This window comes from Cryptotermes secundus, unplaced genomic scaffold (assembly GCF_002891405.2).
Source record: "Cryptotermes secundus unplaced genomic scaffold, Csec_1.0 scaffold20, whole genome shotgun sequence".
NCBI lineage: Eukaryota > Metazoa > Arthropoda > Insecta > Blattodea > Kalotermitidae > Cryptotermes > Cryptotermes secundus.
In genome coordinates this window covers 59,127-73,882 of record NW_019744406.1, presented here as the reverse complement: position 1 = coordinate 73,882, position 14,756 = coordinate 59,127, and the positions used below count along the sequence as shown (strand labels likewise).

Genomic DNA, 14,756 nt, shown 5'->3' with positions numbered 1-14,756 from the left:
ATACAGAATTTTAATATTTTATTAGAGCTTATTTTTAATACACAATAAAATAATAATATGAAGCTTTGGTTTAGTTTTAATGGTGTGCGGAATACACATTTTAAGCGCGTGAGTAGATTTGTTAACTTAAATTATAAGAAATATAATTTGTATTATGTCAGAAAACGTAGCAATTTTCTGTGATTGTTATACTTGAAGGTAATGTTAAATGCGAAGATGAAAATCTGCCCTAATAATAATGTTGACTGGTTTATGTGAAGGATGTGTAGTTGCATGTTGTAAAACTGACCCTCACGTTTCAAACCTTAATCTACACTATAGAATAAGGACATTTAAATCTACATTAATTTCACTCAGTAACTTTCCTTTTTTCTTTCCTGTCTTAATTATGAATTAATTTTATTCGAGAATTATTTACTATAATTTTTTTTGTATTATGATTCTGATCTTATTTAATTCAACATGGTTTCACTGCATTTCTTTACATCTCTGAAGGCCAGGATTTCTTTAGTTTAATCATACATGAAAATCTGATGCTTATGAAATATTTAGAGCCATACAAATTCTATTGAACATAAAATAATTTCTTGATGTGAGACTTATTTAATTAGATTTAATTTTGAACTTACAGTAACACTGATCGCATGAATATACTAGTCATATGCTAATGAAAGTAACAGATAGGATAATGATGAATCTGTACTGTCCTGAATTCTCCTGGAGTAACTGAGAAAATATATAACAATCCTCAGTCATGAGAGCAGATGAAATTCAAACAAGTTCATAGGCAACCTATTTCACCTCTCCCGTCTGAATCTTAATCATACATATATTTATGTGTAAATCTATCTGTTAAAACTTATGTCTATTGGAGCAAATTCTGGCAGTAACTTGGCGAGCTTTCGTATAAAATTCTACAGTTAATAAAAAATTATTAAAATAATTATAACTGAAAACTGCCAAATTGTATTTCTATATGGCTTTCTACTCTATACCTATGAGCCCTGAAGTTAAACCTCGCTTTCCCACTGCTGTTACCATGGGTTATGAGATCTAATCATGTTAATTCCTGTGACAGGTTTAGTTATAACTTCCGAGATAATTAACTGCAATGAAATCATTTACATTCTTGGCGGTCACAAATCTTCAAAGTATTTTTTTCCAAAACTGTTTGTATTTATTTGTTGCTTATGTGAACGCGTTCTTGTGTTACAGGAAATGATCTTTATTTCAGACAAGGTTATGATATTAAAATAAACAGTTCTTACCTTCGAAATGTTCCTCTTCCATTGCCAGGTGGGGAGAACACTTTATCTCTGAGGACATCCAATAGCGCCATTGGCCTGAATAAGGATAGCGAAGCCACCAGTAGTCCTTCCGCCATTACCGGTCTGTACTGCACTGTATCCTCACTTTTAGATCCTGCTGTTAGAGAATTTTCCCTGCCGAAAAATGTATAGACATAATTATAATATCCAGATATAATTTCAGCGTGATAATGAATGCAAGAATACAGGTGGCTCTCGTTATATGCGCCTTCGTTATGCGCGGTTTTATTTCAGTGCCATGAAGAAATCGATGTATTGGCGGCCATGATAGAAACTGCTGCGCATATTCAGTGAGTTCAATGGGCAGCTTCCTCTAACTGGACCCACCATTTTGTCTCACTCTTCCTCGGACCTAATCATTGTATGTACATTCAGTTAGCTGCCCGTTTTACGCGTTTTAATGTACGCGGCGATTTTCAGAAATGCAACGCCTGAATATAACGAGGGTCACCTTTAAGTAAATATATAAAGAAATACACGACGTTAATTCTTCAAATTTAATAATTACCTACATCTTTTAGAAAGTAATTGCACATTATATTGAACTAACGAAGCTGTATGCCTCTGTGTGATAAGATCCATTTGTGAGCAACGGAAAATATTCTGATTATGATAAAATTATTATAAATAAAATTTCTGAATAAATCTTCAAATCATAGTGAAATGTTTGGAAAACACATTCACTAAAATCTTCTCCCGTTTTCAGTTTGTTAGTACGGTCATAGAAACGTAACCAAACGATTCACGAGAAAATCATTCAGGCAAATGGTTAAATTTTTTAACATGTCTTGATGTATTACAAATACTGACTGCCTGTTCCGACCTCATAGCACATCCAGGTCCCTCTGTGCGCAGTTTAGATAGCGAGGCACACCTTGCGTACGGAGAGCTCGTGAAATGTCGTACACCATCCCAATATTAGGACAAAATTTCCCTCGCACCCCCTAGATAGAGAACGAACTTTCGTTGCATCAGAATTCCGCTGGTCACGAATCACTATAAATACTTATTCTATTGTACCGAAGGTAGTGCACAGTTGTGGGGGCCCCGAGAAACCGAAATATGGAGGCCCCTCTCAGCAGTGACACATTTAGGATACGACAGTTTTTATCCGGCCTCTTGTTTCTGGTGGGAACTGGGATAGCGTAGTCGGTATAGCGACTGGCTACTGGCTGCACGATGGAGGGCTCGGAACTCGAGTCCCGGTAAGGTCAAGAATTTTATCTGGGCTCTGGGGGCCCCACCCAGTCTCCTATCCAATGGGTACCGGGGGTTCTTTCTCCAGGGGTAAAGCGGCCGGGCCCTAGAGCTGACCACTAACTCTAACTACTGCCGAGGTAAAGAAAATGTGGATCTATACATCCATTCCCCCATACGTCTTCATGGCATAGTGCCTAATTAATTAAGTAGAGGGACAGATTTACCTTTACCTTGTTTCTGGTAGTAACTACAATTACAAACTAAATTTTCTTGATTTTAGAGAAGCAATTGCCTGAATAAAATCTGTGGACCCTATTTCTGTTTTGTGGAAGTCTCGGGGCAACTGAGCCGATAGCCTCCCCCCCTTAAACCCGGCCTTGCCGTGTGAGGGATTACGCGGAGATTAAAATAGACTTGAACTTAAAGTAACAGATAAAATCCTATATGCGTATATATCCTGACGTCATTACATGATTCGCAATTTTTTTCTATGAATATTGAAGCTGATATCACACCGCATGACGAACCCATCTCCTGGCCATAAAAACCAATGTTCTGCATTTTTACAGTCGTTTGACAGCTGTTCTCATGATCCGGGATAGCCCAGTCGGTATAGTGACTGCGCTACTGGCCGGACGGCCGACATCGTCACCTGTTTTCAATACATGGCGTTTCAGATGTTGTTTCAGCGCTGCAATAAAGACGCAATATTTGCGATTGCAGAATTTTTACGTGTCATTGTACTCAGAGGGAAAGATATCTTATTGACGTATCCGTACACCTTTACATATTGATTATTGTATTCGGTTCAGTAATTATAAATAAAAATATTTCACGCAGAGGCCATACAGCTTCAGTGAAGCACATAAGTTAGTTTATGTATATTTAACAGAAGTGTTCAGATTCATTTTATACCTGACAATTAGTAACAATATTTCACTTAAACACGTCTCATAACATTTCCCTATGTTCTGATAGTGCGAGAAGGTAGTGGTACATAAAGAAAGTCCGCTTCGCTCCGCAAATTCTGAGTAACTCTGCGTATCGAATGGGATACCGATTAGGTTCCAAACTGAATTATAAAGACGAAAATTATATAGAAATAATATCGCATTCGAACCATAATTTGACAGCCCCTGTATTGTCTAGAACTCTTAGACCTGTAGATTTTTATTACATCATTATTTCCTTGAAGGGCACGCGGTAACGTGGTTGAGGCACAAATCCCGATGAGGTGGATTTTTTCAATTTACCTAATCCTTCCTACCGCACTATGGCTCTGGGGCCGACTCAGCCTCTAACAGAAATGAGTACCAGGAATATTGTTGGGGGTAAAGGGCGGCCGGCGCGTAGGGCTGACAACCTCACCGCCATCTATGAGCCGATTGTCTAGAAAATGTGGGAACCTCAATGTCTCACAACCCTATGGGCCTCCACGGCCTGTTACAGGGATACCTTTACTTTTTTTTTTTTTACGTTGTTTCCCTGTGCTCTTTACTCGGGACTTTTCATTTAATATTATTTACCTTGCTGGAGGGGCCGTTTAATATTAATTACATGAAAGTATATAAACATGTACAGACTCGTAATTATGTTCGGCAGGGTTATTGCTCATTGTAATCCCAATAGGTTTTGAAGAGTGTGTATTAGAACTGAATATACAATAGCCACACTCCACTCCAAACTTCCCAAACTGGTTATCACCCTGAATGGAAGTAAATTCGATTATTTGTGTCCTTATAATATTCAGCTACTCAACTTTTCGATTGTGTTACCCCGTAACTTTAACCTATAAACAGCATTTCACTCTTCAGAATCTGATAAGACTGAACCTGTCTGTCAATTCTAAAAATATAACCAAATATTCGCGGTAGAAATTTAAATTTGAATTCATATCACGATTGATTGAAAATTACACTTTCTTGCTACTGCCATTATTTCAATGATGAATATAAAGTACAATTTTTTATAATAATGTAAGATATTAATAAGTAAAACTTCAGTACTATAACATTTAATTGAATAATTGAATTACTTGGAAAAGGTGATGAATACATATTTTTACTGTAAATTACATAATTTATTTTTGAGAAATCTCTAAAAAATTCCATACTAAATACTTCTTATCTGCAACGTTAAGAACCTTATTAAATTAATATCAAAGAACTGAATACTCTTTGATTATAAATATAAAACATAATTTTGTCTTGGATATAATACCACGCAGTTCGTTGAAAGTCAATCGACGTTTGGGAGAAGCATTTTCTTCCATTTTCAAGGAAGAAATAGTATAAGCCACGCAAGAAACCAGCATGAAGCTGGTAACAAACAGAGCTCTTCATAACCATCGCTTTGAGGACCATAACTTTTACATAAACACAACCAAGTTTTGTTGAATTTGGTGTTCTCAAGTCTGTGACTGTGGAGAGACTGACTTCGGGGTTATACGGTAATGCAATTCGGAAAGGGCGAACTCAGTTTACTGGCTTCTTCTGGGCTTCATCTTCAGTGGGGTCCGTGTTTTCCTCCGAAACGTCGGGCAGTCTCGGAACTACGCGGTGTAAAAACGAAAAATATCTACTCTTCATATAAGTTTTCTTTTACGTGAACCCTAATAAACACCTGATGAATCCGTACAATACCGAAAGTTCCTGATATTTTTTAACTGTTTCTATTATTAAATTGGGTAAATAGCCGTAAGCGCTTGCAGCTTTCTCACTCCATAGTGTGGCTATGCGACTAAAACCAATCTAGCCCATTCTTTAACGTCGTTATCCCCCCGTGTCCCTTATTCTTTATGCGTTGCATGTCAATTTAATATCGTAACATACAAGATCCATATGTTAACGCTCTCCAATGAAAATATTAGGCCATGTTGCAGTTTGAGATCCCACAATTTCAGACGAAGTTGTTTTTCGTTTTTCGTTGTCAGTTCATTGTTTCATGGACGTCCTTTCACATTGAGTTGCCATCATAATATTAACTGATTGAAAAGAATTTTACTTTACGTACCACTAGGTAAAAACACGTTATTCCTTTTAAGATATTAGGACAATGCTATAGAAATTTTGGTATAAGAAAATTAGTTTAATTGGCTGAACTATAGATGCTTTTAAACGACAGTATTAATAAAGGAAACAAAGAAGAAAAGAGTAAAGGACCTTTCGAAACAAGTCATTTAAATTTTAGTTCTGCGTTATTTTCACTTGGGTGTGCTGGAGTGCAGCTACATTTGTTGTGCAGTTGTGTCCTCCAGATCTGCATGTTCGAACTACCCAAGAAAAGAATTAGAATTTTTTGTTGCATATCCATGTTCGCTTACATGTCAGGATTTGGTCTGAATTTACATTAAAAACTGAACAGTTGGTAGAGTTTCATCTTAAAATGCTGTTTCATTGACTGTTTAAATCCGCAATATTTAATTACCTATAAATAAATCAGTCGAATAAATCTAAAATCTTCCACGTCCATATTGTTACACGTCATGATTCTCAGATCGAATTAACGCTGCTTCTGACAGACATTAGCTTTTACGTAACAAAGGGCTCGTAGGATAAAATTAATGTACATGAATATTAAACTTGAAGTAATAATTAGGGGAATTGTGGTTTTACCAGCTCGCCAAGTGAAACAAAACAATTTATGTTGATTTATTAAACGATTCAAACATATATATGGTAATTTAAAAAAAAAAATTGGTAATTTTGTATGTTATAACAGAACATATTGAATAGAAATTGCACGATTTCCGAAAATTATTTCCAATTCATTACATTTAAACCTTATAATATCAAAATTAATATTATTCAGTAATTCAGACTAATTTTAATTATTACATTAATTTCAAAAGTACCCTGTTTTTTATATAATAGCAGTAGTATTCTTATTCACTGCGTTGTTTGAAGCTGATGAACTATTTCTTTCAAAGAGCAAATGAAAACATTCTTTCTTACGTACCTGAGAGCATTTCGACATCCTTGCGACAACATTAAAAAGCTCATCAATTTAGTTCTATACACCAACTTTCCTTAGCTTATAATCTGTGGGATCATTTATGTGTGGCTTACAAAGCAATCACCTCGCTCTTTTTATATGGCTTCTGAATATATATTTATAAATAGAAGTCAAATTGTAATTGGTTAAAAATGATAAAATGTTATTTATATAAATTACACTTCACTTGAAATACATTTTGGAAAAAAACTCTCGTTATTTTAATTACACGAACAACATTAATACGAACGAAATTTATAATTCAGATTTAAGGGGAGAATAATTTTTTTAGAAGAACACACACGGTTCTGATATTCTATAATTTGAAAATAAATAAATTACTCCTACTTATTAACTCAGTTTTTTTTAATTTTCTTCAGTATCCTTAGCGTTTTGTCTGTTATAAGCTTTCTCCTGTGCTTCATAGCATGTTTCGTTCATTTTCAAAAATAATTTAATTCAATCTTCGATACTGCTATAACTGAATCTGCTTACTGCACTAAGATAACACATTACACAATCAAAACACGCTGTATTTTTTAAAATTGCATCGCTTTATGTCGTAAATACAGAAGGGCCCAAAAATTGTGTATAAAATTTAATAGAGCTTATGTACGGATATTTTCAAACTTGAGCCAAAATATAATATATGTTGTGTAGTGGTATATTCTCTCAAATGATGACATTAGCCTCATGAATGCCAGAGCCATCTTATCGAATGGCATGATGGTCAAAGAAAATGGCGGTGGAATGGTATATATACATTTTTTGGGCCCCTTTGTATATGAGTGATTCTAGACACAGCAGGTGCTTGAAATGTAAAAAAATGAATTTACCAATAGACTGACTCAAAAGCATGTAATATTCCCACGGCCCCCAGGTTACCTAATCTATGTCAGTATTCTTCTTACTATTTTCCTCTGTAGCATGATTTACGTGTAACATGTCTCATTATTCGTGGTACTTATTCTGTATGTATGTACAACAATATATGTCATGTCTGTTGTGATTGTGATCTGTTAATTGAACTTACATTAGCTGCGTGTCTGCTTCCCCGCACTCTCTTTTCGTATGTGTATGTTGTGAGATTAATCTCGTTACCCATAATTAGTTACATATTCCTTGAACAATGTTTCACATAATTGCGCATCCTGTTTTAGTGCATGGTATCCTTTGTAAGGATAACAGAAAGATGCAGTTTCATGTTCCATCATTGAATCATGAAATTGATTTCTCATTAAAATCATGTATCAAAAACATTTTAATATGTTAGCTATATTAAAATGCTTCTTAATATTACTATTGTATTTATATAAAATATATGAATACTGTTAACATGGTTTTGTTTACTGCAACAGAAATCTTGAAAGAAAAACCAGTAACATTAGGATATCGGTGATTTTCATATCAGAATTGATAATTTTATTATTATCAAGTGCTTAATAAATGCACTAAACTGTGAAAAATTAATATACTGTAACGTTAATCATAACATAATGTAGGTTTTAATAAAGTTAAATACGAGATTTGCTGGATGGAAGCCCAAAGGCATAATATTCTGTTTATTAATATCTAAATTTATCTTATGTTTTCCTCTGTATTTTTTGCTCTACTTCAGAATAAAAAAAATAGGAAATGTGTGCACAATGTTCAAATTCTGGATCATTCCCTGGTGATCTCATAAACCGCAAGACTTAGGGAAAAGTAAATTGGCATGAAATGTGTGCTTCATTTCTCTGCAATATTTGTTCGATACATCCTTCGCTCCGACAAAATGTATCGATCGTAACTCGATAAACGTTTTAATATTCGGCGAATTTCCCCTCAAGATGCTTGCAGAAAGACATGTAGGTCTTCATGGAAATTGCCCGTTATTGGTGTACAGCTTTAGCCATAATTGAATTGTGACGACGAATTTAAGTAAACTCCCCCGTGTAAAGTTTCATTAAAATCTACGCAGCAGTTTTCAAGTTGTTACAAGCGTACATACAGGCAGACATGGCGAAGCTAAAAGACGAACTTTTTCATATTTTCGTCGTCAAATAATTAAAATCTGATGTCCATGGTAGGAGTGGTTACCATAGTGAATGTCAGGGTTCCGGATAAACTTGAGCTTCCAACATCGATCTTCCAGGTGTTTAAATCATGCAGCTGCAAAATAAACTTGGTACCCGCCTCTGTGGTCTAGTGGTCACAGTTCCTGCCTACAGATCCAGAGCTCCCGGGTTCGATTCCCGGCGCTACCGTATTTTCTAAGAAGTAGTGTGTCTGGAACGAGGTCCAATCAGCCTCCTGAAGATAACTGAGGAGCTATTTTAAGGAAATAGCGACTCCGGTCTAGAGAACCGAGATTAACGGCCGTGGGGATTCGTTGCGCTGACCACGCGACACTCTCTATCCGCTAAAGTTGGCACTAACTTCGCCTGCGGTCGCTCGGTCGGTATGGTTCGCTTGCGGACTGCAGGCCACGGAGTTTGATTTTTGTTTATGAATTTGCTATAAACACATGAAGTTTAATGCGTAAGCAGTCTCGCTTTCATTGCGCGCAGTAGCGCTCTGGTTGTGTAGTTAACGCGCCACATCCGTTGAAATATGCAGCTGGGAAATAGAGATAAGGAAAATTGTAAACGTCAAACTTTATTGAAATTTTGTGGTAGAATAATGAGCAAGCGAAACTGCATAGTTTAAGATGAATTATAATTTTATTCAGTATTCCACTTGCATCTTACATTCAAATAAATTCTAATAAAAAACTAAAACGTATTTTTTTGCATATCCTTTCTAAACAGAAAAAAAGGTTCGGAAAAATATTTTGTAAAATTGTTATTATTTGATAACTAAAATTTCATACAAAGAACCATACAAATTTCCTAATTTGTTTCTCTTTAGCACACAAAACTGGTTTAAGTAGTGCACATTCCAACATAGTCTACCTCCTCCAATCTTGCAGAGTACTTGAGTTGTCCTTCCATTATGCAGATCGTATTTTAACAAACTAAAGGCCGCGACATAGCTCAAGCGGTTAGTCGCTGGCTTCCCATCGCGGCGGCCCGGGTTCGATCCCGGGTCTGGTCAAGTGGGATTTGTGGTGGACAAAGTGGCGCTGGGGAAGGTTTTCTCCGAGTACTTCGGTTTCCCCTGCCAATCTTCATTCCACCAACTGTTCCACAATCACCCCCACCTATCATCTGGGGCTGGTAAAATAGGCCAGAATTGGCCGCAGTACAAGGGACTTAGTCCCACCCCACTAGCAATAAAAAAATAACAAACTAATATATAAAATTCCAGATGTGTAGAAAGGCACATTGTTATTAATTCTGACGCTAGAAATTTTCTGAATGGTATGACTGTAGGCCCCGATACTGTCATGATATGGTTACCATTTTATTAAGTCTATGAATGTGATATAATATGTGTGAACATATTCTTTCAGTCATTTGGATTTTGTTTCAAAACAACTACAGTGAATTTAAAATTTCATAGTAAGATATATTCTATACTTAGCGGATAACATGTTTATTAAATAAAAATCTATTTCTGCACAATAAGATTTTCATGCTTAAAATTTATTTGTATTAACTTCAGGACCGATTTAATATTTTATAAATTACTAATCAATTTTTTTCTAATTATATAATTAGAGGCTTGTAATTTGTTTAAATAAAACATAGAAATATCGTTTTTTCTGAATGGTAAGATATACTAACCACCAGGAAAATGGTTAATTTCTATGTGTATAAATAATTAGATTTTATGAATGATGTGATGTGTTTCCGCAGCCCCTCACAGCCCAAGGAAGCAGAAGTTAAATCTTCGCATGAAAAGTTTGTCACTAGATTCCCCCGAGTCAACAGAACATGTGCAGAGGCGTCGCCATGCAGCGCAGGCGCAGTCAACTTGTGTCGACCTGCAGAGCAGCCAGTCCTCATCGTCTCGTATCCAGTGTAACACTTCTTAGCATTATGCTTGTCGTCACTCACCAGAGTTTCCCGTACACGAAACCTCCACTTCCAGTAATGCAATAGCATTCTCCCTAAAGGCTCACTGCAGTGATAACATCCCTTCTGTATTCGCGACGTATCTGATTCAAAAGTGCGCCTCAGCCACTCTGTGAGAAATGTGAGATAGTATATTCTGTCCAAAACATCTCTGAGCCTGCGTCATCATCGTTAGGAAGTTACTAGAGTCTATTTGCAACTTAGAAAGGGAACCAGGAGTTACTAAATTCTATTCGCAACTTACGAAGGGAACCAGGAGTTACTAGATTCTATTTGCAACTTACGAAGGGAACCAAGAAGTTACTAGATTCTATTTACAACTTTCGAAGGAAACAAGAAGTTACTAGATGCTATTTGCAACTTACGAAGGGAACCAGGAGTTACTAGATTCTATTTGCAACTTACGAAGGGAACCAGGAAGTTACTAGATTCTATTTGCAGCTTACGAGGGAACCAGGAAGTTACTAGATTCTACAAACTTACGAAGGGAACCAGGAGTTACTAGATTCTATTTGTAACTGACGAAGGAAACCAGGAAGTTACTAGATTCTATTTGCAACTTACGAAGGGAACCAAGAAGTTACTAGATTAGGAAGTTAGTAGATTCTATTTACAACTTACGAAGGGAACCAGGAGTTACTAGATTCTATTTGTAACTTACGAAGGGAACCAGAAGTTACTAGATTCTGTTTGCAACTTACGAAGGGAACCAGGAAGTTACTAGATTCTACAAACTTACGAAGGGAATCAGGAGTTACTAAATTCTATTTGCAACTTACGAAGGGAACCAGGAAGTTACTAGATTCTATTTACAACTTACGAAAGGAACCAAAACCGGCTTTCCGAATATCTCATTTAACAAACAGGACTCTTCTACTGTAAATTTGCCCGCTGAAGGTTCGACGTGCCGTGGAATATGTATCAAACAGACAGTATCTTCAAGAACTCTATGAGAAATAAAGAAACTAAAACAGGAATCATATCTGTGGAGCATATATGAAATTCAGCATTCAGTACATGCCTGTCTCTTACCGTACATTGAATGGTGGATAGTATTGTTTCCACCTCAGAAGTTCACATAATTGTCAAACTAGAATCTTTAATAACAGACCTAGAAATTACTAAAATTGGAAGGTCTCCAGTGGCATGGGTTTCGTTCATAGTTTCACAGAAATACGGACATGTGAAACTCGTTAATAACTTTCAAGACTCAGAAGTGAAAATGAACTGGACAAAAATGTGGTACGGGAAGCTTTGGATTTTATGTTTCAATGTATTTTCTTTCCATAAGGTGCTATCTTCTGGCCTCGTGCACACATTTTTTCCACTTATGCTACTGTTTTTCATTGTTTCGTGACTCGTACCGACACATTGTATTTTTCTTACTTCTGCAAGCATTGCATTTCAGATCATGTGTGTGATGTGTCTCTCATCGTTGCATTCATGCTGTAATATTCTGGCAATGCGAGATATTTAGATCCGATATCTCGAAGTAAATAATTGACGGGGCCTTTCAATAAATGATCCAAAAACAGCCTGAATCGAAAATTGTGGTCTTGTGGATTGTAACACCGAATAGTTTGGAGAGATGCCGACGTTTCGAAGGACATATTGTCTCCATATTCACGGTCAAAGGGTAAACTAAGCAAAATACCAGTAAAAGTAAGCGGGAAGCATCTTACTGGTTTCTTGTTTGGCTTACTCTCGACGCTATAAAAGATATATGTTCTATTGAAGTCAGTGAGTGTCTACCGGACAACGGAGTGTCACATCTCAGAAGCCAATACTCTCTATAATCACTTCTATAAATCTATCCCTGTAACAGGCCGTGGAGGCCCATAGGTTTGTGAGATGTCGAGACTCCCATATTTTCTAGGCAACTGGCTCACTGATGGCGGTGAAGTTGTCAGCTTTACGAGACAACCGCCCCTTACCCCCAGGAAGATTCCTGGTACTCATTTCTGTTAGAGGCTGAGTCAACACTAGAGCCATAGTGCGGCTGGAAGGATTAGGTAAATTTGAAAAATCCAGTGACCTTATCGGGAATCAAACCCACGATCTACCGGCTTGTAGCATAGTGCCTCAACCAACTATGCTACAGCATGCCCTAGTCACTTTTGTGAGCACCTAAAATCCAAAATATGTCTCTTTGATCGTAAAGAAATTTCCGATGTTTGCTACATTTACCTAGCTAGTCAATGACAAAAGAATGTTTAAATATAACTCAAAATTAATCTTAAAAAACGTAGGGAAAGTAAAATAAATTTAATAATCTAACCCCTGTTTGTCACACACTGTAAAAGCTTTCCTTGTGTAGTCCTGTAATTGTAGGTCTTAACGAGTTTGAGCCTTTTCTTTGAGTTTACATTCAGTGTAAATGTCTCAGAGCGTGATGAAGATTCATCCATTTTGTATCATCCCGAAAGAAGAAAAAGTCTTGTGGGATGTGGCACCGTGTAGATATTGTGTTAACCGACGTTTCGGAGGAACGTTAGGCCCACTCTGTTTCCACGCTCACGGATTTTCCTCTCTTTACTTCTACCCTGAAGATGGAGGATATACGTTCCTCCGAAACGTCGATTAACACCACATCTACACGGTGCCACATCCCAGAAGACTGCTTTCTTCAAATTTATAAAATGTTCACTATAAGATTTCTGTTTACGAAACGCATACAATGAACGAATTATTGGGAGGTCTCATGTCCGCATATTTCTTTGCCAAAGACAACATCTTGGGTGTAATAAACGGTGACTTAACTTAAGTTTGATCTAAATATCTCACAATTGCATTTCTACACTTACCTTTTAATACTTTCTAATCGGTTCTCGTGCACTATTAGCTCTTTCTGTTTACTTTCATATTTATTTATGATATCTTCAGCATACGTTATGTTTCAGCATCACTATTTCTCAAGCGATCGTGTTTTACTGTGGTATGTTATTAAAATTTGTTACTCTTCATGCCTTTAAATCTGTTTTCTAATTACTAATTCAAATGAAACTAGTGTATCTTTCCTATTCATTTCTTTATTATTATAGTAATATATTCTTTAACCATTCCTTCAGATATTAAATCATTTATGTAACTATTTCACAGCGAAAGAAGGTGGTTACTAATATGTTGCAACTCCGCGTGCTACATTTGCAGTCTCGAAAGCGCCGTGGGTGATGTTTGTTTTTCCAGTGTAGTGCTAATTTGATAACTGGGGTTTAGTTTTCATATAACACCAACTCAAACTCCAGGTGAAATTAGTACATAACTAACTAACTCCATAGAGCTGAAGCCGTCTTGAAAAGCTGCTAATTCCTCAGCGAAATTGGACTTTCCCAACATTCTCTGGAACCAGAAGGTTCATTACCGTGTTCACAAGAGCCCTCCAGTGGTCCCTATCCTGAGCCAGATCAATCCAGTTCATACCATCTCCTGTTTTTCTGAGATCCTTCTTAATACCAGGGATAGCGTAGTGGTTATACTGACTGGATACGGGCTGGACGACTGAGGGGTCGGAGTTTGAGTCACGATAGGGTCAAGAATTTTATCTCCTCCACGTAGTCCAGACCGGCTCTGGGGGCCACCCAGCCTCCTATCCAATGGGTACCAGGGGTAAAGCGGCCGGGGCGTGAAGCTGACCACTCACCTCCAACTAGTGCCTTGGTCAAGAGAAAGTGGACCTATACATTCACTCCTCCATACGTCTTCATGGCGTAGTGTTTAATTAAATAAGCACAGGGTCAAATTTGCCTTTTACATTTACCTACTTAATAATATCTTCCCATCTATGTCTAGGTCTTTATAGTGTCTTTTTACTCTTGCCTTCTCCACCGAAACCCTATATGAATTCCTCTCATCCCCATGCATATTACATGCTCTGCTGATCCCATCCTCCTTGACGTCATCGCCATGAACACATATTATTGCAAAATATCGAAATATTCATGCATTACAAGTATTGTGTTTTTGGACATTATCCATCATCCTGTCTCATCATCATCGTCATCATCAGTAATCTGTCAAGACGACAGGTCCACAGTCTCTTCCAAAACATTTCCTCCACTTAATGCGATCTAGAGCTTTCTCCTTCAAATGACAGTATCCTCTTCTGTCCCCAAGGTCATCCAGCATCTTCTTACGTCTTCTTCCTCGTCTTCTTGTCACTTCTATCCGCCCATCTATCTTTCCTTCGATAACTTCTTTTAGAAGGCAGTTTCTGCGTAAAACATGACCAATCCAATTA

At 36.9% G+C, this 14,756-nt stretch overlaps 1 protein-coding gene across 2 annotated transcripts in view; it reads left to right on the top strand.

Moving 5' to 3' along the window:
* LOC111874632 overlaps nt 1-14,756 on the top strand; it is a 627,779-nt gene that overhangs the window by 597,725 nt on the left and 15,298 nt on the right. For both annotated transcript variants that reach the window (XM_033755536.1, XM_033755537.1), the window contains one exon: nt 10,301-10,465. In XM_033755536.1, the coding sequence (XP_033611427.1) occupies nt 10,301-10,465 (165 nt within the window). The remainder of the gene's footprint in view (nt 1-10,300; nt 10,466-14,756) is intronic.